We start from the raw sequence: 23,499 nt of genomic DNA on the forward strand, positions 1-23,499 counted from the left end.
CAGCCTCCTCCTGGGCTTGGCACAGCAGCCAGCGCCATGATTAATTCAAGTAGCATTTCCCCTGGAGCTGCAGCAGCTTTTCCACTGCAGCCGAGAGGCCCCAGCCCCTCGTGCTCCTCTCCCCCCATGCTCTGCTCCTCCCCCAGCCCCCTCCACAGATCTCTCCTTCCTCTGCACTGATCCCCAGCCCCCTCACAGCTGCCCCTCTTCCTTCAGCTCTGCTTTGGCCCCAGGTCCCCTAGAACTCCCTTTTCTCCTACAGTCCTTGCTCACACCCTCCCTCCTCCGTGCCATCCTCAGCCCCACACCTGTGCACGCTGCCCCCCAAAGTGCCCAGCCCTGCTCCTCCCCTCGCAGAGCCCCAGCCCCACAGCATTCTCCTCCTCCCCTTCCCTTAGTCTCTGCTCCCTCCTCTTCTCTCCACACCCCTTGATTGCTGCCAGCTGCTGATGTCTGCCCCCAAGGGACCCTCGCTTTTTTCCCCCCAGGACAGTTCTCACTGGCAGTGCTCTCCCTCACGGGCAAGGCCCTGGGGCACCCCAGCATCCCGTGCTCCCCATCCCTTTCTGCTGTTCTCCCTCTGCTACACCAAGCTCCAATCTTACTCATCCATCTTGCCTGACCGTGTCCTGTCCCGCTGTGTAGACATGATCTGCCAGCTCTCCCTGCCTGAGCTCTGTGCAGTCAAATCTCAGCCCAGCACCCCACTTTGAAGTCCTTAGCATCGGTGGCCCCAGCAGGTTGCATCCAGACCCTCTCCCATCCTACCCTACGCTGCTGCTGCCCTGCTTGAATCCCCTTTGGACTTTTATTGCAGTTCTATCTTCTCTCCTGCTCAGCACCCAAACTCTTCTGCTCTGCTGAGGTTCCCAGTGCCCTTTAGCTCTCTGCTACAGCTCTCATTTTCTCTCTCTGCTGCTCCAACAGGGAGGACGCCTGGATGCTTGTGTGTGAGCCCTGCTTATCCTTGTTCTGCTCCTCACGTTGCCCTGCTCTCTGCAGCACTGGGACTCGCAGGGTGGTTGCGCTCACCCTCAGGTTCCTGCAGATCTCATCCAGCCTTACCCTCCATTGGGATTCTACTTCCCTGCTGGTATCTGTGATTGCACTGCTTCCCCTCCTCCTCAAAACCGAAGGCTTTTCCACATCTCAGTGCAGCATCTGCCCTGTTCTCCGTACTTACTCTTGTATTGCTGCTGCAGCCCTGCCCCTTCCCGTGCCTGGACTATGACTGCGGGGCTGCCAGCCAGAGCCTTGCTGTGCCCTGTAGCTGCGGGATGCAGTGGTGCAGGCGTTGCAGTGCCTGCAGCTGTGCAGAGCAGCCCCCCCGGATGTGGTGCATCCTGCAGCCTCAGGCTCTGACCCTCGGCTCTGCCACGCGTGCTGGACAATCACTGGGGCCGAACCCTGACCCCGTTCATTCCTCTGAGGCCTGAGCATGCTGGAGGCTGAGACACAACCCTGGAGCCAGAGACAGCTCCTGAAATAGCAGCCGTGGCCGCTCCCTGGCTGCTTTTAGCTGGTCAGCATCTGTGCCAGGGCTGGGGAGGGCAGGATGCCTGGCACACACTCAAGCAATGGGAGCCGTGCGTGGGATCGTTGACCACACTGGCGCCAGCCTCCCCTTCTCTCCCACCAAGAGCCGTCACTCTGAGGGGCGGGAGCCCAGAGCCAGATGTTTGCCAAAGCCGCAGCGTAACATGTGCGTAGCAGAGATCCAGCCAGGGCAGGGCTCCAGATGAGCTCCCTGCTTGCTGACAGTGCTTACTGGAGATGGGGAGGACGGCCAGAGAATGGCTGCTGAGAAGGACTCCATCCCTTTTGTGCACTGCGGACTGTGAAGGGGGGACACATGGTTGAGCAGTAAGGCCAGGAGGGCAAGGGGCTTTGGTAATGCCCTGCAGATGGATCCGGTGGAGGGAGAAGCCTTTGCTCAAAGTCATACTGCTGAAGACTCCAGTATGAGACACCTCTGTCCTCCTCCTTTGAGGGAATCATAAGAGCTTTGTGGTCCGTTGACTCCACTCCCTTCCATCCCATCTTGCCAGAGGTTTAGGAGGAGGTAGGTGAAATGAGGCCTAAATTCTTCAGTGCCCATCTTTGTCCTCCCAATTCTCTGTGCAGTCGGGAGATGCACACCTGGTCTGTGCACTCCTTCCCTCAAAGCAGTCACAGCTCCCTGATATTTGCACTGTGCTTTCTTTTCCCCTAACTGTGCAGCATCTTGCTGCTTTTTGCCATTCACTTCTGCTACTTCAGCCACAGCAGTTCCACAAGGTTCTCCTTCTGCCCAGTTGTGTATTCAGTCTCCTGCACAGTAAAGAAGTGCTTCCTGTGTTCCAGTTTGTGCCCATTGCCTCTTATCTTAAGAGTGGGCACCACAGAAGAGATCCTGGCTCTGGCATCCTTGCACTGCCACTTGGGATGTTCATACACATTCATGATGTTCACTTTGGATGTTCATACACGTTCATGATGTTCTCCATGCATCTTCTCTTCTGTAGACTAGACAGGTCCTTCATTATGCCGGTCTTCCTTGACCTACCGGCAGTGCTGGGCCTAACACAGCTGGGGGCAGCAAGACCCATCTTGGCAGCAAGGGCACGTTGCTGGTTCGTGTTCATTGCATCCACCAGGACTCCCAGGTCCTTTCTGCAGAGCTGCTTTCCAGCTGAGTGGTCCCAGCACATCCTGATGCCTGGGGCTGCTCCTCCCCAGGGGCAGGACTTTGTCCTTGTTCAGTTCTGGGAGGTTCCTGTCAGCCCGTTTCTCCAGCCTGTCACAGTCCCTCTGGATGTCAGCATGACACTGGTGTATCTGCCAGTCCTCCCAGCTTTGTGTCACCTGCAGACTTGCTGAGGGTACGCTGCCCATCATCCAAATCGGAAATGGAGGTGTGACACAGGGCTGGATTCAGTACTGACCCCTGTGGTGCTCATTTCTGGCCTCCAATTAGACTTTTGCATTGCTGATCACTTCCCTCCATGTTCTACCATTAAGCCTTTTCTCAGCCCTCCTCACTGTCTGCTCATCCAGTCCATACGTCAGCAGCTTGTCTATGAAGATCTTACGGGGACGGTGCCAAGTGCCTTCCTGAGGTCCGGGAAGGCAGCATCCACTTGTAGGTGAAGTCCGAGGCAAAGCAGGGATTCATTACCTTGCCCTTCTCCACGTAATTCCGTGTCAGCAGGTCCTTGGATCATTCAGCAGCAGTCCTTCGTATTGTCTTTGAGATCCCTGGCCAGATTCCAGTACATCTGGGAGCTGAATGCAAACACAAGCTTGTCATGTATTTACGGTGGTCAGTTAGTGATTTCATTGGAAATTGCCCCGAGTTGTACTTTGTGAGCCCTTGATAGCAGTCTCTATCAAGGAAAAGTCTTGAAAGCACAGCATCGGGTTCTTCCCCTGAGTTCCTCAACACGTTCTTGGGTCTCCAGGGGCACGTGCCATTTCAATTGCATTCATTCTAGGAAAGAAATAGTACATTTTATATTTGTCTCTTTCTCCCAATTCCTTTTCTTTACCTGACATTTTAACGTAATGGTGGTGCTGGTGCATCTCACCAATATGCTCATGGAATCACAGCATGGCCTGGGTTGCAAAGGCCCACAGTGCTCATCCAGCTCCAACCCCCTGCTGTGTGCAGGGTCACCAACCAGCAGCCCAGGCTGCCCAGAGCCACATCCAGCCTGGCCTTGAATGCCTGCAGGGATGGGGCATCCACAGCCTCCTTGGGCAACCTGTTCCAGTGCGTCACCACCCTCTGGGTGAAAAACTTCCTCCTAAGATCCAACCTAAACCTCCCCTGTCTCAGTTTAACACCATTCCCCCTTGTCCTATCACTGCCCACCCTCACAAACAGCCGTTCCCCCTCCTGTTTATTCGCTCCCTTCAAGTACTGGATGCCCGCAATGAGGTCTCCTTCTCTTCTCTTCTCCAACCCAAACCAGCCCAGTTCCCTCAACCTTTCCTCATAGGAGAGGTCCATATATACGCTGCCACCAAACAATGCAGTTCTCTTTACTTTTACCATCCTCATCTTTTTCCCTTCACCTTTCATCTCTTCTCTCCCCGGGTTTCCTTCCTGGCACAGAGATGGTTGTTCTGTCAAACTACAGCTATTTTATTTTAACACCTTTCTTTTCTTGGTGCTTTGCAATTAGCACATTTCTCCTGCTGTGTGCCTTTTCCATACCAGCATTCACAAATTGTTGTGATATCCCTAGTTCTGATTACACAGCGTCTGGCCAATCACTTCAATAAATACTCACAATTCGATGTGCATATGGAGTTAAGATGCTCATCCTTTGTGCAGTCACACACACATTTACACAGCAGACGTGGAGGGGCTGTCAGATCCACAGAACATCCCACTGGGGATCTCTGTAAGGGCCCACTCAGCCACTATCAACATTGAGCGTCTTTGTTGCCTTTCCCCATCCTACTTTGGAGCATGGCTGCAGCACTGATTAACAGCTGCCTATAGTGAACACTTGGTCTCTAAAGGCTGCAGTGAAACACAGCTTTTCCCTTAGGGATACTGTTGGTGTGAGGGCCCAGTCTCCAGCTGGATCTAGGCTGCTTCCTTAGGCAGCACTGTGATGCTTACTCCTGGTACAGGCTGGTCCACCATAGCAAAGGGGCACACCCTCTTTCAGTTCCCCCTGCTCCTTCCACCTCTTGCTCTGTTGTTCAGGAAGCAAAGCCTTCATTCCCTTCCACCAGCTTTTTCCTTACTGTCCATGCTGCTGCACAGCGTGTTGCTGAGAGCGGCCTTGTGTTCTATTATTTCCCTTGTCTGATGTAAGAAGGAAACAGGAAAAAACAAAACAAAAAACTACGAAAGCAACAAAACAACAAAACAAAGCCAAAACAGGCATGAAATGTATTTCCAAATAACCTTGGAGTCGCCAGCCTATCTTTTCAGAGTTCAGGTATGAACCAGGGCTGAATAATCAATTAATGAAGGGAGCAGAATCCTTCTGACCATTGCTCTTCTATAACCTGGCTGCAAGATCTTGGCTCAGTAGTACGTGCTATAGAGCACGTGGGACTGACATCGCACAAACCAAGACCTTCCTAGAAGAGGCAGATGGTGGAGAATGATGGGGCCCTGAGAGCACTGACGGGCTTTAATCACCCTGATAAGCCTCACCTGGGACCCCCTGCCCACATCATCTGCCTGCTGTTCCAGGGACTCTGTTTAGGATCAGGTCTGGCACCAAAGCCTGGCTGAGGTTATGTTAATATATTCACCTCCAGCCCTGTTCCTAAATCCTGCATCTTAAATAGACCCCAAACCCATGTTTTAGACAGCTCATCTATTGGGATAAATCCCCTTGGGGGTGTATTTTAGCCTTAACCCCAGTTCTGTTTCTGGCTTTGTCTACACTTGTCCTTACCTTGCTCTGAACCTGGACCTGGTTTGTTGTTCATTTTGCCCAGGTCTGTCAGCGGGCCCCATTAGCAGCACCGTTATGTTGGGCTGTGGGGCACTGTGCCTGTCAGTGAGGGCACTGCCTGTTACATGCGAGTCCTGTCTCATCTTCCTTTAAAGAGCATCCGTGCTGTTTGTAGGCAGAGGGGTGGCTATGGCCCATGCAGCCTGGCTCTGGCAGTGACTGATCCTGCTGGATCTGGTGGCATTTATACACTGGGAAGCCAGTGCTGCCTCTTTAGATCAGTGTAAGCCTGTTCTGAGCCAGATACACTGGATCTCTCATGGCCCTTGGGAAAGGGGTTCCTGCTTCCTCCTCCCTCCTCCAAGGAGTATTTGTTCTATTTGGCTGTACATCACCTTGGAGCTCTCAGCCAAAGGGGGCTCTACCCTTACAGAACCTGGAAAGGGAAACAATGGTATGAAAAATTGACGCTGGGAATTCTGGAACTGTGAAAACACCTGGGGCCGAATGTTGGAAGTAACCGCGGGAGACAAGTCTCATGTTATCATGGTCAACAAGCCTCGTTTATTAGGTGTTACAGCATTTTATTTATAGAATCAGTAATAAGTTCATGCATATTGCAAAAGTTAAGCTCAGGATTGGTGAATTAGACATTACTTCATCTGACCTTTGTGGTTAGTCTTATGAATACATTCTTTGCAGCTCATGTCTCACCTTGCTCACACAACTTGCTTATTCCCTTAGGCCGTCCTTGCTTCTAGGATTACATATTTCATCTTAGCTACATACCCTCTGTCTTTTCACATTACTGATATTTCCTTTCTCAGCTGCCTAGCCCGTGATCGTCCCTTAGGACTAAACCGTCTTTGCGTCTTTAATCACGTTTCATGTCTTTTAACAATTTTAATTAGTGTGGATCATTCTCATGTTCCTTTCTCATGAAAGCCATTCTGCATAAACACTCTTCTGCCCACACAAACTCATCCACGCCCATTTCCCGTTTTCTTTAAAATATAAAAGGCTCAGTTCAACGACCGATTAATCATATCTAACAAGCAGTTCAGTTTCATTTGCTCGTTCAATCAGTTCTTCAAGTAGTTTTATCTGCTCCATACTGCTGCTCTCGTAAACTCTTCTATTCTGGTCCAGTGGCTGCTGCTCCTAAATACTCTTCTTGTTATACAGACAATTCAAAGATTCATGCCTATAAGATAACCAACACCTACTTAAATTAAATAACACAACTCTTATAACTCCAAATCAGAGACCGTGATTGAAGCTCTGAAAAGCTGGAAAAACAAGAGACAAAGTCAAATACAACATTAACAACCATTACTGTTTGAAACCTACTAAAAAGAACAAACATGGTTGTACTGTCAACCTAAGTTTTTCTTCAAACCTAAAAATAAATCCGTGAGGTCCCATTGTAGTTAATCTGTAACTGATCAGGAAAAGGTCTTCACAATTTTCATATATCTCTGTATATTGATTTTAATGACACTAAAATTTGTGCACTAAATGGCTTTTAAGATGTTCATTATACCATTCTCTACCAAACTGAGTTATCCTGGGCTAATAATTGTTGATTAATGATTGTTGCAATTTATGACAGTAAGCATGTCAAATAGAACCAATTTAAGAGCGACAATGTACTAGATGTAGTACACTAGGGGCATTAAATACTTATGACCCTGAGAAACAGCAAGCCATTGTGGTGGTGGATTGCGACAGGTAGTGCCAGCCAGGGGCGTCCCTCGCTTCAAGGTGCACCATTTCCTCTACTCATCCATCACAGATTCTCTCGCATTCAGGGTCTGAAGGATTCTTCCAGTTGTACAGCCAATATCCGCACATGGCCAAGTGCTGATATAGCCACGCCCAACTGGAACAACCTGCTTTGGAAAACAGAATAAAAACTATCAAATTTAGTTCTATTATGCGTGCACTTTTGTCTAAAATGATGCATGGTTATAATTTTCAGATCCCAATTATTGGATGTAAATTAGGTATCCGTTTATAGTGATACAGGGTCATCTCTTTGTCTAAATCCTTTCAGAGTTTTGTCCTTTGGCAAATAAGAAAAGCTAATTAATGTCAGCTAATAAACATCATACCAAACACAGTTACTAAAAGCATTAAAAAGGAACTATCCTGTACCGATTCTAGCATTGATCTTACATCAATCTGTTTAATAATAACATCTGATCTATTACTAAAATTAGAAGAAGCACACAAACATCCTAGCTAATGCTTCAAACTCTCAAACAAATCTTGAGACTGCCATTGGCTAAAACGGAAAATACCACTACGCTCAAACATTACTAATATTATCTATAACACAGCAAGTGTACAAAAGTAACTACCTACTAAGTAAAGAAACACACTCAATTTACAAATTACTATATAGTAAGGCTGGATGCTATTTTCTTGCCTTCAGATGAGAACAAAAAAAACCTGAGTGAAATTCATCTGGAACCCACACAGGGCCAGTCCCTGTGGAAATATGCACATACTTCCGACTCCAAGTTGTCAGTGTTAGGGACAGGTCCCACAATAGTCCTGTGCCATATTCCAAACATTAACCCATAGGGCTGTTCCTGTCCCGGGGAAAGCCTCAAAATGCACGATCCACATAAGCTGTATCTCTCATGAATCATGATTCAAAAGCTTCATCACAAAGCACAGCAAAACCCTTGCTAAATATAAATTTCTCTGTAGTGTGTCTTCCCTATCTCCCCTTTTTTGGTTTAATAATAAGAATGGATTTTCAGTGTTTTGAATAAATGTGATCAGTGATAGCCTTGTTCAGTGGAGAATGGACCATATGGCTGTAGTATTCTACACAGATCCCTTCTGGAGGAAAGTTATGAGATGGCCTTAGAAGGTATATGCAGGCCCAATTATCTGTTTTTTGTAGTATGTGGATTCCCATAGCGGCATAAGCAGATAACCTCAGTGTTTACGGGTGTATGCAAACCTGCATTCACCTGTATGGTCTTGGCAAATATGTAGAAGAAATGATATCTATATGTTACATTGTGCATATTTTAGACGGCCAATTCAGGAACGTGAAGTGACATTTGTCTGAACACTAGTTGAAGAGGTGCTGTGCCACATGGATTTAGTGTCCGAGTCTGAGGCAAAGACTATAGTCAAATTAATGTAGCTATATTACAGTCATAAACACGGTGTATTGCATAGGAGAGAGGATCCGAAAGCAGAGGGCGGGGGTGCTGTAGAGACCGACAAAACAGCGGCGAGCGACGTGTGCGGCGGCAGGCGTCGCTGGCTGGGAACCGGCAAGCTTGTATCGGAGCGTGGCGCTGTTCTATCGCTGCGCTGCTTTCTCACGTTGTCCCGACTTTCCTATGCATTACAAGCAGCGTTGTGGGGTTGTTGGATTGACAACTTGCTGCACCAAATCCCAGTGGCTTGGCACTCGTGACAGATGTGGCCAGTTTTTCTGTTCTGCGAGCGTGGGCTTGTAGCAACTGCAGCTTGGAGGGGTGCAAGGGCTGCTACCCTTGATTCTGAGCAGCCTTCAGCCTTGCCTTAATCCTGCCCCTAGCCTCTTTAAAATAGCCTCAACTATGAAAGCCTGAGCCCCGTGGCACGCCTTCGCTAGTCCTGTCTAAACGCCTTCCCTCTATTGGTCCAGTTTACTCTCAAAGTCCTTAGATATCCACGAGCTGTAAACATTACATTCCTGAAGTGCACAATGTTTAGCCATTATTTCCCTCATGTACTCGTGGTATCCAGCCTTCTCTATGCGCTTCCAGCTAACTTATCCTAGAACGCTCCAAAATCCTCATTTCTTCCCTGCCGATTCCCATATAAGAACACAACAACCACCTGGGCCTTGATCTTTATCCACAGCCGCCTGGCCAGATACATTGACTCTTCTACATTTAACTGGTCCTAATCAAAGCCTGGGCCCCCGCCGGTGAAAGGACCCACCCCTAAAAAAGTTGCTTACAACGGTGAAACATTATATCCAAGGATTCCGGGCTTCGGCCTAACTAGTCGCAACTCTCTGTTGCACACATCTCTCCCAATTAAAGCATTAACATAGCATTGTTCGGTTGCTGCGAAAAAATCAACCTAGCTACTAAGCCTGAAATCAGATGCGCAACAAAACCTGAGACTGCCAGATAGTAATCCAGTATCGTCTCGCTGCTCACTTTTTACTCCAAACTCGACTGATCGTAGAACGCGCAATTGTCACAACAAACTTCCAATCTACAAGCACTGAATTAGCAGCCGTGTCCCGCTGCAGCATTAGCGAATACCTCCATACCTGACAGCAACCATTGTGACACATCCTGCTTTCCAACGCCTCACCGTCTCCGCCCTCTAAACAAAGCTCCGCGCCACGCAAGTCCCAAGCCCCCCCGCTCCCGCGCGACGGCCTTCCGCCAGGTCATCTGGTGCCCCAGGGAGCGCTCATTGCAAAGGGGGTCGCAGGGGCCGGCGGTAGCGCATGGTTGATGCAGGCGGCTCGTCTGATACAGACGTGCAGGGAGACGAGACGGGGCAACTCGTCTCCGCACGCTGGCAACCAGGCTCGTGCGGCCGGCGAAACTTACGGTGACACAGCAGGGGGCCCCCGGCATCTGACCATTAAGTATAATTACTTATTCCCCCGCAGCCACGTAGTTGTTCCTGGCCGTTCCTTTATTCTGCCTGATATTGCAACAAATCATGTAAGTAACAACACGCCAACCTACTTCAGCATTATTTAGCCATTTTCTCTCCCATCTATCATTCCCTGAAAAATGCATCTTCTCCAAATTTACACCATTCAGCACGACATACCAACAAATGCACAGATTCATGAAATAACCCTTTTAGCATACCCAGTACACTAATACTTAGGGAGTTTCTTTTCCAACGTCTATCCGCCTTAAACGTCTCCGCCGAAGAAAAGCGGAAAATAAATTATATGCCTGCTTGCCTTGTCCATTTTTTACTCACGTCGGTACCGTTGCAGCCCTCCAGCTTCGGCAGCACGTGTCGCGTCGAGCCACCTGTGTGGTCACTTTCGAGACGCGGAGCTCCAATTAGCTCTTTCGTCGTCCGTCTTTCGGCTTGTGAAATCCCGGACCTAACCCAACGCAGTTCTTCACCCGTGCACCCTTTTTTCCTATCACGTCGGGGTCACCAATTTGTTGGACAGTAACCGCGGGGCGACAAGTCTCATCTATCATGGTAACAAGCCATCGTTTATTAGGTGTTACAGCACTCTCATTTATACAAATAGTATAAGTTTCCATGCATATGCAAAAGTTAAGCTCAGGATTGGTGAATTAGACATTACTATCACTCCTGACCTTTGGTGGTTAGTCCTATGGATAACTTTTTCTTTGCAGCTCTGTCTACACCTTCGCTACGCCAACTTTGACTTTTCCCTCTAGGCCGTCCTTGCTTCTAGATACATATTTCATTACTTTAGCTTACATACCCTGTCTTTTCACATACTGATTTCTTTCTCTAGCTGCTACCCGTTGATCGTCCCTAGTAAAACCGTCTTTGTGCTTTTAATCACGTTTTTCATTCTTTACAATTTAACTAGTGGAATCTCCTTCATGTCTTCTCATGAAGCCAATTCTTGGCATAAACACTCTCCACAGCCGAATTCTGCATAAAAGAACTTTGGGAGGTGTTAGAGATGGTCCCAGGGTGATCGCAGCATGGCAAAAGGGAGGCAGCCTGCAAGTGAGATGAAGGGAATGGGCAATGAGCATGGGAATGGGCGCGTTCTGCTGTGTGACACCGCTGAGTGTTGGCTGTGCTAAAGCTCTGCTGCTGGCAGTGGACATTTCTGTGTGTCTGGGTGATGTAGATTCTGTTGGGAAAACCTGCTGGGAATCTGTGTCTGTTGCTGTTCCCCACAGCATCTCAGCACGCTGTGAGTCCTACTGTGGATTATGGAAGTGAAGGCAACTGCAGGCCCCCATAGTGGGGCAAACATGTTGGGTGTAGTGGGATGGTACGTGTCTGCGGCTGGTCACAAGGCTCTTAGCTTATTGTGGGGTTGCAGGTATTTGAGGGAAACCCAGCTAGTCCTGCAGCCCCTTACCCATAAGTTTGACAGGGATTTATGGACTGTGTTGCTGGACCCCTCCCAAATATCTTGTATTTGCCCACAGGGAAGGATTATACAGGTTCAGAGGAAGAGCTGTGAACTGGTCTATGTATGACTAAGAAAAGATAAGGGAGAGAAGCTACAACTGGAACTGACGGGACTGTCTGCAGCAAATCCAGGGCTATACTGGATGCCAAGCACTGCTGTGAAGCACTGTGCAGAGCCAGGCTCTGTCTGTGCATAACCTCCCCATGGGAGCTGATGGGTTGCTGCTGGGTCAAAGCTCTCCTGAAGGCTGAGCAAGCCCTGGTCCCTCTGCAGCTCCCTCCTTGCAGGGCAGCTGCTGCCAGAGTCCCAGATTGTGGAAGCTGGGAGGGATCTCTCAGGGCTTCAGGATCCTTGAGCCCAACTCATACACATTACACTCAAACCCCAGGGTACCCACAGACTGACATCAGTCCCTACAAAGCACGCAGATCTGGGCCCTGGATCACAGCAAGCAGTCTGCTCGGGCATGATTTTATCACAGTCTGTTCTGGCTGTTGCCCTCTCAGTCTCGTATGTGGACAAACATGTACTCCAGGAGGATTTGCTCCGTGGTTTCTCCACAGACCAAAGTGGGACAGTCAACAAGGCAGCTCCCTCACGCATCCTCTCGGTCTTTTTTTTGAAGCTGGTTTGCCTTCTCCCCTCGTCTCTGCCAAATTTGAAAGAGAAGTTCTGAAAGTCCGTTTGTGTGATCACCCTTGGATGTAGACTGTTGGGTGGGTTTCAATGGGTTCATGTTGGTTCACTGAAATAATACTGACTTGTTCTAGTCTCTTTCTAGTAGTTCTCCAAACTGTTTCATTAAGCATGGAGGGCCTGGGAGGCTTTTTTTTAGGTCAGGGTTGAAGTAAAGGAAGCACTGAGCATCAGTCTCACCTGTGTCTGCTGTGACTAAATCACCCCCTATTCAGCAGTAAGCTGTTATTCAGCCTCTTACTACCAGTGCAGTGGTGGAAGCTCCTCTCATCCTCAGTTTTCTTCACAAGTCTCAGCCCCACTTGAACTTTGACTTTCCTGACACCAACACTGCATTCCTGGGCAATGTTTATAAATTCTTTCTTTGTATCTTGCCTCTGTGCCCACCTCCCATACACTGCCTTTTTGCAGCCTTGCCCAAGGTCTCTGCTTCGCCAAGGCAGTGTCCTGGTACGTCTCCCTGTTTTTCACAAGTACTGGCTGGACTGCTCTTGTGCTTGGAGGATGCCGTCCTGCTTTCTTGAGTTCTTCCAGCCTTTAGAGCTGCTGCTCACGGGATCCCTTACACCTACCAGGTTCCTGTAGAAGCTGATGTCTTGCTTTGTCTGTATCCTGGTACTCTGCTTCCTTGCTCCCTCTAGCATCCTGAACACGACTATTTCATGGTACAGGTGCCTCCTTGGCACACCGTCTCAGCTTCAACTCCAGGGACTTACTGGGTTGTCATCAATGTCCTTGTGCTTTAAGTCCTGTGGTGGATTTTTCACTGTGAATGAGAGTAGCTGGATTTTTAACTTACACAGTTCAGCATCACAGTGCCCAGAATCAAGGAATTCCAGGGCAAAGTGCGTTTCTGTTACCTGCTGGAAAGCAACAAGCTCTGGCTGGCCCTGAACCAAGGTGCTGTCAGCACAGCTCAGTAGGTTGGGGCCACAGGGTCACAGGGGCTGGAAGGGACCCCAAAATGTGATTGAGTCCAACCACCTGCTGAAGCAGTTCCCTACCAGGGGTCACACAAGTAGGGATCCAGACAGACAGGTAGCAGTCAGAGAATTCATGCAGCCATCTGTATGGGGGCCTAGGACATGGTGGAGCTGCATGGGACACAAGAGGTGGATAGGGCTGAGGTACGCTGCAGGACGTAGGAGAAGTGTTACTGCCTGTTACGGGACCTGGCCATGGCTATCACAGCGTGCAGCTCTGGGGGACGCTGCCTGCAGACAGGGCTTGTGCTAGAGCTCTGTTCACAGGCAGTCGCTGCTTCCTGAGGCAGTGCAGCAGGGTGGTGAGGCGGACTGCCAAGCACACATGAATGGAGAATGTCTGTGAGCTTGCCTTGGCTCTACAGCCAGGTAGGTGCTGGCCTCTGATGCCAGGCTGCTATGAGGCACTCCTGCAGGGAGATGGCTCCGAGTACCAGAGAGCAGCCAGGGAAATAGTATTATGCTGTGTAATAGTGCGAGCTCCTCTGCTTCTCCCCTGTTCCCAAAACCCCAGCCAGCTCCTGTGGCAGAAAGCTGGAGTTCAAATCACTTCCTCTGCGGAACTGTCTTAGTACAGAGACTGTGAGAGTACAGGGAAGGTTGGGCTGTTCTGGAAATACCAGCATCCCTGGCCAGACAATGTAGTGTGCTGTAGAGCTTCTCACTGTACGGTGCTTTAAAGCAGCTGACACGCGTTTTAGAGTATCTTGGGAGTGATAAGAGGTTCATTTTGAAGGAAAGATGTTACTAATTTGCCACACGGTGCCCATCCCGGCCATCATAGCAGCTTAACCATTTCAGTTGTGTTTCCATCTGCAGTGGCTTTGAGTGCCACCAGGTAAACACTGTCGTGGCACACAGCTGGAGTGCAGTGATACAGGGCAGTTCTCCTGGTGTGATATTCAGCATGGAGCCAGAGTACAGGTAACTCAAATAAATGTTTCAGCAATGTGAGAGGTCAGATTTATGCTCTCAGATGAGCTGCTGCTAACTGTCCTTATCGTTAGATCCCTCACTTAACACCTTCCTCTTGCTCCCTGACAGCCTCAGCTTGATGCTTGAGTCTCTAGATGGATTCTGATGTGAATGACACAGGTTTATAGTCATCCCATTCAGACTCATGCTGCACTTCACCCGTGGCTCTCCAAACCAGATACTCATGCTCTGCTGCACACAGTGATGTTATGCACTCAGTGGCTTCTGCCCAGCCTGCCCCGTTAACCTCTGCAGACAGCCAAGCCCTGCCCTGAACTCCCTGTGCCAGATCTTCATGGTGGAATCATGATATAATGGCTCGGGTTGGAAGGGACCTCAAAGATCATCTAGTTCCAACCCCCTACCTTTGATAGAGTTGTCAACCACTAGATCAGACTGCCCAGGAACCCATCAAGCCTGGCCTTGAACACATTCAGCTTCCTTGGACCAGGAACTCCAAGCATCTCTAACCCAGTGCTGCTGGTGCTGCATTAGAGGGAGCTGGGACAGGAGAGAGGGAAGAGGCTGAACAGAGAGGGAGGCGGTGGGGTCAGTCCCCCAGAGTGTGTTCTGGACAGACTGCTGTCACAGCACCCGAGGCTGTGAGTGCTCTGCAGAAAGGAGGAATCCTGATCCCTGCTGCGACTCCCAGCAGCGCCATAGGGCTGAGGAGCAAATCCATCCCTCTGTGTGGAGCACAGCGCTCATGGCTGGAGCACAGAGCTCATGGTTGGAGCACAGAGCTCATGGTTGGAGCACGGCGCTCATGGTTGGAGCACAGAGCTCATGGTTGGAGCACGGAGCTCGTGGTTGGAGTACAGTGCTCGTGGTTGGAGCACAGAGCTCATGGTTGGAGCACAGCGCTCATGGTTGGAGCACGGCGCTCATGGTTGGAGCGCGGCGCTTATGGTTGGAGCACGGCGTTCATGGTTGGAGCACAGCGCTCATGGCTGGAGCACAGTGCTCATGGCTGGAGCACAGAGCTCATGGTTGGAGCACAGCGCTCATGGTTGGAGCACAGAGCTCATGGTTGGAGCACAGAGCTCATGGTTGGAGCACAGCGCTCATGGTTGGAGCATGGTGCTCATGGCTGGAGCACAGTGCTCATGGCTGGAGCACAGAGCTCATGGTTGGAGCACAGTGCTCATGGTTGGTGTGCTCTCAGCTTTTCCCCTCTCCCCCAAAGGGGAGCCCAGGTCTCCATGCAGGAGGGCTGATGGGGGTGCTGCAGGTGCTGACCCCCCTCCCAGGGGCTGTGGGTGCTGGGCTGGAGAGCTGGTGAGGGGCTCCCCCAGCTGCTGCCTCTGCTCCAGGGGTAAGAAGGTGAGGTCTGATGGAGGGGATGTGTCTCCTCCTGCTTCACTTTGCCTTCCCTGGCCCAGCAGCCGCTGTGCTATCCGGTTGTTTCTCCATCTCGGAGGATCTGGTAGCGGCTCAGGTTGGGGGCCCTGCCCGTAGGAAGGAGCTGTTTGCAGCCCCCAGCTGGGCCCTTTCCTTGGCGCGTGTGCAACGTTCCTGCGCTTCTTGCTCACGGGAGCCGAGGCCCCAGCGCTGCTGCTGGGAGGAGCTGTGGCTGACGAGGCCTGAACTCCACTTCACCCGGGCCTGGCCCAGCTGCCTCCCTCCTGGCTCCGCGCTCCAGCTTTGTTCTCCACTCAGAGCTCCCAGCTGGTGGACGAGCCATGGACAGTGATGCTGCGGTCAGGGGAAGCTGTTTTCTGCTAGGCTGAGCTGCAGGGAGCCCAAGGCAGAGTGGGACTTTGCAGGCAAGGAGCTGTTTTAATCCCCCTGCTGTGTCTGTACTGCTGTAAAACCTGTGCCTCAGGTTTGGGTGGGCCCAGTTCCCAGAGGGCAGTGCCAGCCCTGGAATTCCTCATAGCCCAGGGGTGCTGGGCACAGAGCTCCGAGGACGGGATGGAACCTGGGACGTGGGGAAGGAGGCTTTTCTTCCCAGCTTACAACAAGCCTGCAGAAGAGAACAAGCAGAAGGCCAAATCTAGCAGCTGCAAAAGCATGGGTTGTCCCTGGCTGGCTGCTCGGGCTGGGTGCAGTGGGGATGCTTGGCTGCTACATTTTTGGCATGCGTGCTTTTCTGCACCCCCTCCCATACAGCCTTTTCCTTTGCTAAGGGAAGTCAGTGGATCTGGGTCACGGATGTTGCCCCAGGGGTGTGAGAACGGAGGTTGCACCTGGAACAAACCACCCCTGGTGTGCAGACACCTGTGGCCGCGCTGCAGACAGCGAGTGTGGAGCAGCTCATGTGAGTCTGACAGCCTGTGCTCCCCAGCCCCGGGTCTTCTTCTGGGGACCTGCCAGCACAAGCTGACCCCAGTGTGCCCCACTGCTGCCTGCACATTGCTCCAGGCACCCATGGGCCATCCAGGGAGTGCTGCAATGGGAGTCACCTTGTGTTGTAGGACAAGAATCAGAATCACCAAGGTTGGAAAAGACCAGAAAGATCATCCAGTCCAACTGGTCACCTATTACCAATAGCTCCTACTAAATCATGTCACTCAACACAACATCCAGTCATTCCTTGAACACCCCCAGTGTTGGTGACTCCACCTCCTCCCTGGGCAGTCCATTCCAGTGCCTGGCCACCCTTTCTGAAAAGTAATATTTCCTAATGTCCAGCCTGAGTCTCCCCTGGCGCAGCTTGAAACCATTCCCTCTAGTTTTATCATTAATGACACGAGAGAAGAGGCCGGCCCCCAGCTCACTGCAACCTCCCTTCAGGAAGTTACAGAGAGCAATGAGGTCTCCGCTGAGCCTCCTCCAGGCTGAGCATTTCCAGCTCCTGCAGCCTCTCCTCATATGGCCCCATTGTGCTCCAGACCCCTCACCAGCTTTGTTGCCATCCTTTGAACACGTTCTAGGGCCTCAATGTCTTTCTTGCAGTGAGGGGCTCAAAACCAGACGCAGAACTCAAGGTGCAGCCTCACCAGAGCTGAGTACAGGGGTATTATCACCTCTCTGCTCCTGCTGGCAGCACTGTTTCTGATGCATCAGGGCTGATGGCAGGGCTGAGGAATAATGGTCAGTCTGCTTCAGTGTGGCCAGCCTTGAGAGCTGTGCAGTGGTTGTGGGCCGTGGAATGGAGGGCAGCAGTGGGTGGTGGAGGTGGAGGTGATGGTGGTGTTGGACTGGGTCCATCTGTTCAGGCTGCTGGTCTCATTGGTTCTCCCTTGCTCACATAGTGCCTTCCCCCATCCAGGTGACAGCTACTGATGCTGACAGCGGCTTGTTTGGGTCCCTTTCCTACTCTCTTGGTTCTGGCATCGGCAGTGTGGTCCCAACGCAGTTCAGCATTGACAAGCACACAGGGCATCTGTGCACTGCGCAGCCTCTGGACCGCGACGAGGGCACATCTGCCTATGATTTCACCATCACTGCTGTCGATGGGGTGAGTGCTGCAGAGGTCGTGGGTATGCAGTGCTGCTGTCTTAACACCATACAGAAGATATAGTTGCTCTTGCCCTGCTCTTTGCCCCATCTCTAATCACTGAGAGGGCAGTGAGCTGCTGGAACAGGTTGCCCCAAGAGGTTCTGGAATCCCCGTCCCTGGAGATATTAAAGGCCAGGTTGGATGGAGCTTTGGGCAACCTGGTCTAGTACTTGATCTAGCGGTTGGCAACCCTGCCTGCAGCAGGGGGATTGGAACCTGATTATCCTCGAGATCCCTTCCAATCCAAGCCATTCTATGGTTCTATGGTCCTTCCACAGGGTGGCTTGAACTCCATGGTGTATGTGAAGGTTTTCCTGGAGGACATAAATGACAATCGGCCGGTGTTCTACCCACTGGAGTATGCTGCCAGCATCAGCACACAGAGCATGCCGGGTACCGCTGTGCTGCGTGTTACTGCCCACGACAAGGACGAGGGGATACATGGGAAAGTGACCTATCGCATTGTGCTGGGGAACTCCCCCCCCCTCTTCTCCCTCAACAAGGACACAGGTGAGAGTGAGCTCATGGCCAGCCAGGGGCAGCACCAAGCAGTGTGATGCAGGAAGATGTGAAGACCAGTTTGACAGTTACTGCTTGGCCATTTCAGATGTACATGATGCTACCAGAATGTCTATTGCTCTCCTATCCCATCTTTGTTCTGGCTTCTTGATCCTCTGGCATCCCATTCTCAGTTTGTGACTCCTTATTTCTTCTGCTTGCTCTCTTCTTTCCTCTTCTTCATTGTCATCCCAGACTCACTACACCTTTCCTCCTGCACAGCGCCTGCTTTGCCCCATCAAGCTGTATCCTCCATAGATTTTTGCCCCTACCAAATTCCCTCCCTTCCCCTGCTCACTTTACTCTTCCTCCTAGTCTTCCTAGTCTTCCTCTCTCCTAATCTAACCTTTCTCATTGACTCCTCAGTGTTTGCCTTCTTTGGCCACCACTTTGAGAAGTGTGTACACGGTTGTGTGATGCCAGGGGCTCTCAGAAGGACAGGGTGGTACCCTGTGCTCACTACAGGCATCAGGTCTCCCCATACTAGTCCCCAGATTGACAGAATGTGTCTGGGATGAAACGTGCCTATTGGCCACCTTAACACAGGGCAGCCTCCTGTTTAGGAAGGTCATTCAGCTCTGTATTTCTTCCAGGAGCCTCCTCGCAGCACAGATCCAACCTGCCCTTGCTGTACCCTGGCTCTTTCCCTGTACCCCACCTCTGAAATCCTACACCATCCTTCCCCTTCCCCAAGACTTGCTCTCTGGCTTGCTTACTGCAGCCCTCACAGCTGCTTAGCTGGGGCTGGGCTTGAGATTGAGAAGGAAGAATTTCAGGAGACTTCCCCAGGGAAGATTTGTCTTCTTTACTCTGGTTCTTCCACAGCCAGTTGCCCTGTGACACACACTGTTTGCTGCCCCTTTCAGCCTTTTTGTTCCTTTGGTGCTGGATGGTGGGCAGGGCTGTGGGCACGGTGCTCTCTGAACTGCTCTCTTTCCTAGGTGTCATCTCTCTCTCGTGGTCCCTGAGCGGTAAAGCCAACACCCTCGTGCAGCTGGTGATCTCTGCAGAAGATGGAGGGGGTCTGCAGGCGCAGCCAAATGCCCGAGTGAACATCAGCGTGGTGGAGGGCACAGTCTCACCCCCTGTCTTTGAGCAAGCTCAGTACTTCTTCACGGTGCCGGAGGACATGCTGCAGGGCGCCAGCGTGGGGGCTGTCCGTGCCCAGAATCCTCCTGGTAAGGGTTTGGCCCTTTTTGGCCCTTTCCTATGCAGCTCTTTTCACTGTCCCTGCATTGTCTCAAAGCACCAATACTACATGTGCTCAGAGAGCAGCATCCTCCTGGGAACTCCATGCACACTCAGAGGCACACACATGTGAACACGCACCCCGTGTCACTCTGCTCTGGTGCACGTTCCCACACATGTTTATGTGCATACACACAGAGGTGCCCATGTGCCTGTGCATCACACACAAGTGCACAGTGCTGCTGTACACCTCCGGAGCAGAGCCTGCTGCAGACAGTGCTGCCCAGCTCTTCTGCTCCCTGTAGCGAGCCGAAAGCCAGGTTCGCAAATAATTCCTGTCTTCATTTCCTTGCCTGCAGGTCATACTGATGACATCTTTTATTCCATCTCCTCGGGGGATCCTCACGGCTACTTTTCCATTGACTCTGACTCTGGTCAGCTCCGCACCAGCTTGCCTCTGGACCACGAGTCTCAGGCAGTCCTGGTTCTGGATGTCCAAGCCCGAAGTGGTTCCCCCCCGGCCTATAGCAACACCCGCGTGAAAATCTCTGTGTCAGATGTGAATGACAACGCGCCAGCATTCCCATCTCCCTCTGACTCCATTCTGCTGCCAGAGGCCACTGAGCCCGGGACTACAGTGTACACCCTGCAGGCTGAGGACCGTGACAGTGGTGCCAACGGGCAGGTGAACTTTGAGCTGGTGTCAGGTGGCGATGGCACCTTCAGCGTCGAGCGCTCATCGGGGGCAGTGCGCCTTGTCGGGGCGCTGCAGTATGAAGCCAGTGCAGCCTACAGGTTGGCCATTGTGGCCCGAGACAACGGCGTGCCCCAGCTCAGCTCCACCTTCACACTCCTGGTGCACGTGCAGGCTGAGCACGACAACGGGCCCATCTTTGACACGCTCACCTACCGCGTGGAGGTGCGGGAAGGTGTGCCCGTCTCCACCCGCTTCCTGCAGGTGCGGGCCCTGGCGCGGGATGCAGAAGCTGTGAGCCTGACTTACCACTTGCGTGCAGATGGAGATGCTGCCAGCTTTGGCATTATGTCTGAGAGCGGGTGGCTGTATGTCAAAAGCGCCCTGGACCGGGAGACGCGAGACCTGTATGTTCTCACAGTGCTGGCGTCTGCGGGAGGTGGTGGCTCCGGGGGGGAGGCCCGGAAAACAGGGACCAGCACCGTACGGATCAGCATCACTGATGAGAACGACAACAGCCCCCGGCTGAGTGAGGAGCGATACTTCTTCACTGTTCCTGAGAACCAGGCTCCTGGCAGCAGCGTAGGGAGGGTGATGGCGAGTGACCGGGATGCTGGGCAGAACAGCCGTCTCACCTACCGCCTGCTGCAGCATGACTCCAGCTTCCTCATCCACACACAGACAGGTGAGAGCCCCCTGGCCGAGTGAGGTGAAAGCTCAGAGCATGTTGGCAGCGATGCAGACCAAGCCAGTGCCACCACAGACGACTCATTTTCCTCCCCCCGTGGTGCTGGGCTCCACAACAAGCTTGAGTGTGGGCCCTTCTCTAAAGAGATTTTGGGGCTGAGCTGTCCCCATTTCTCCCTTGTAGGGGAGCTCAGCACCAAGCACAGCCTGGACCGGGAGCTGCAGTCCAGCTACCAGCTGCTGGTGATTGTGCAGGATGGGGGAGCACCGCCCCGCAGTGCCACAGGAACCATCTATGTCACTGTGCTGGATGAGAATGACAACGCTCCTGTTTTCCTTCATATCAGTGGTGGCCAGGAGCTGCCCGTGCAGGTCGGTGGAGCAGGATGAGGCCCTGGTGGGCTGGGCTGCGGGCTGGGGGCAGGCTGGGGAAGGGTGTGAGCAGAACAGAGTCCCACGGTGAGAGATGAGAAGGCTGGCAAGGGCTGCTTGCATGCAGCAGTCAGGGCAGTCTGGCAGATCTCGGGGGGTGGTTGATAATATGTTGATAATATGTTGATAATATGAGCATATCCTTGGGAAATACAGACCTTGTGCACAGTGGGTGAGGCCTGCAAAGGGCTCTGGGGCTGTCAGGACCCAACGGTGGGCAGAAGGTCTGGGTTCACACCTGCCTGCAAAGAAAGGGAAAGTGAGAGGAAGCCCTAAACCTGAACCGGTGGCGCCAAGAGTGGAACACTGACAGGGCAGCATGGGGTACATTTGTATTCTGGGTCTCAGGACCTTCACAGTAGCCACTTTGGTTTCTGGGAGGTCAGGAATGTGCTCTTTAGGTTGTTGAGAATCTGCACTGGGTCCCTGCCCAGCTTTCTTTTTAAGAGCAGCGCAGTGGCCAAGGTCAGCCAGGGCTGAGGGTTGTGCTCTGAGTTATGTCTGTGCTGCTGAAGGGAAGGGGAGAGGACCAGGCCTTGTCCCCCAGCACTGCTCTGCTTGGCCCCTCTGCAGTGATGTGTGGCCAGGACATAGCAGCACAAGGGCCTGAGTGATGAAACGCCTGTTCTCATCTCTCTATGGAACTGGAAGCATCTGCAGCTGAAAGGATGCACTTGAACTGCACATTAAAGCATGGCAGGCTGCCTACTGAAAGACCTTGGTGATGGCAGTGCTAGCACTCGCTGTCTGTAGTCTGCTGAGTGTTCTGGAGGGGGGGGGGGGGAACTGCAACATACGTGTGCAGCACTGCAGTGAGCCCCAGCATTTGAGTGTTTTAGAGCCTGGGAGGTCTCTCTTCTTGCAGAGGTACCACAAAAGCGTATGCATCCTTAAGGAGATAGAGCACGGCTGAGATGGGAGGGCGGGTAAATGTGTTGAAAGTCTGAACCAAATTCTTATCTGTACACTTTGGTTTTAAGCTCTCCTGGTAGGAAACACTGAAAGAGAAGAGTGAAGCACTGGAAGAGGTTGCTTGAATGATGTAGGTGTATAAGAAAGGCTTGGAGGAAAAGGGAAAAACGAAATGATAAGCATAAACTTGGTGATTTATTGACAACGTGCTCAGTGAACTTTTCATGTTCATGTTCATAAGCAAAGCAGAGGGAGGTTTCTGTACTGATTCTTTGCTTTAAGCGGGAGCTGGATTGGCCTTTTCCACTGGGGGTTTGTGAGATTTGTTCCTCAGGCACGTGGGCAATGTGTGTCAGGTCCGGGAGGGTTCACACAGGGATGGCAGAAACAAATCCTGTGTCTTCTTCAGCAGGTCCCTCTGGGGAGCAGTCAGCAGGAAAAGGAGGGAGATCAGAAAGGGGTCAATGTCTGCTTTCACAGCAGAGACGTCACTGGGGAGTGCCCAGGGCTGCTGCTGGTGTCCTTCCTATTCAGCATCTTGTTATACCCTCAGGACAGGTGGCTGTTTGCTGACGTTTCTGGTTTATTTGTGGTAATAAGGGTGAGGTCTCCCAGTGAAGAGCAGCAGAAGGATCTTTCACAGTTCAATGAGGAAAGAAGATGGAAGATGGCATTCATTGTTTCTAACAGTGGAAAGAGATAACACACATGGCAAAAAGCAGAATAAATTTCACCCTACGCAGTGATGGGCTCTGAAGTGGCTGCTGAAGCTTGGGGAGAAAATTGAGGCATCGCTGTAAATGCGTGTTGAAAATGTCAGCTCAGGTCTCGGCAGCAGTCAGAAACGCTGGGCTTTATCAGAAAAGGAAGAGGGACTGAAAGAAAACCTCATTATCTCCAGTTGCGCGTACGCTCTGCTCTGCCCCCATTGCACTGAAGTAGCAGCAGTGCTGAAAAGGCTTGAGAAAAGAGTGTTAATGTGATCTCCGGTAGGTAATGGTTTCCATGCAGATAGAAAATATTCAGACGTTCTTTGGCATGATAGAAACTGTGGGAATATCTATCAGAGGTGTGCGCCGAGCGGGGCAGGGAAAGCTGTGTGGAAGTTAAAGGCCCTTTTTTCACCATACAAAAACTAGGCAGCTTGGTAGGAAATGACCGGGCAGCAGGTTTAAAATAAACAAAGACGGTACTTTTTTTTCATGCGGAGCGTAATTAAAACATGAAATCGTTGCCAAAAGTTGCATGGGTTCAAAATTAGATGAATTCATGGAAAGAAAAAAATCCATCAAAGTCTGCTGAACAAAAATATGATCTGCGGCTCAGGAAGTGACTTTGCCACAGGCTGCTGGAAGCTGGAAAGTTTTCACAGGAGAATTATTCCATACGTG

At 51.5% G+C, this 23,499-nt stretch overlaps 1 protein-coding gene across 2 annotated transcripts in view; it reads left to right on the forward strand.

Annotated features, from left to right (window-relative positions):
- DCHS1 (dachsous cadherin-related 1) overlaps nt 1–23,499 on the forward strand; it is a 75,405-nt gene that overhangs the window by 31,859 nt on the left and 20,047 nt on the right. For both annotated transcript variants that reach the window (XM_032442289.1, XM_015852535.2), the window contains exons 3-7: nt 17,407–17,595; nt 17,916–18,147; nt 19,137–19,373; nt 19,743–20,762; nt 20,949–21,136. In XM_032442289.1, the coding sequence (XP_032298180.1) occupies nt 17,407–17,595; nt 17,916–18,147; nt 19,137–19,373; nt 19,743–20,762; nt 20,949–21,136 (1,866 nt within the window). The remainder of the gene's footprint in view (nt 1–17,406; nt 17,596–17,915; nt 18,148–19,136; nt 19,374–19,742; nt 20,763–20,948; nt 21,137–23,499) is intronic.

The sequence above is a fragment of the Coturnix japonica genome, chromosome 1 (genome assembly GCF_001577835.2).
Source record: "Coturnix japonica isolate 7356 chromosome 1, Coturnix japonica 2.1, whole genome shotgun sequence".
NCBI classification, from domain to species: domain Eukaryota; kingdom Metazoa; phylum Chordata; class Aves; order Galliformes; family Phasianidae; genus Coturnix; species Coturnix japonica.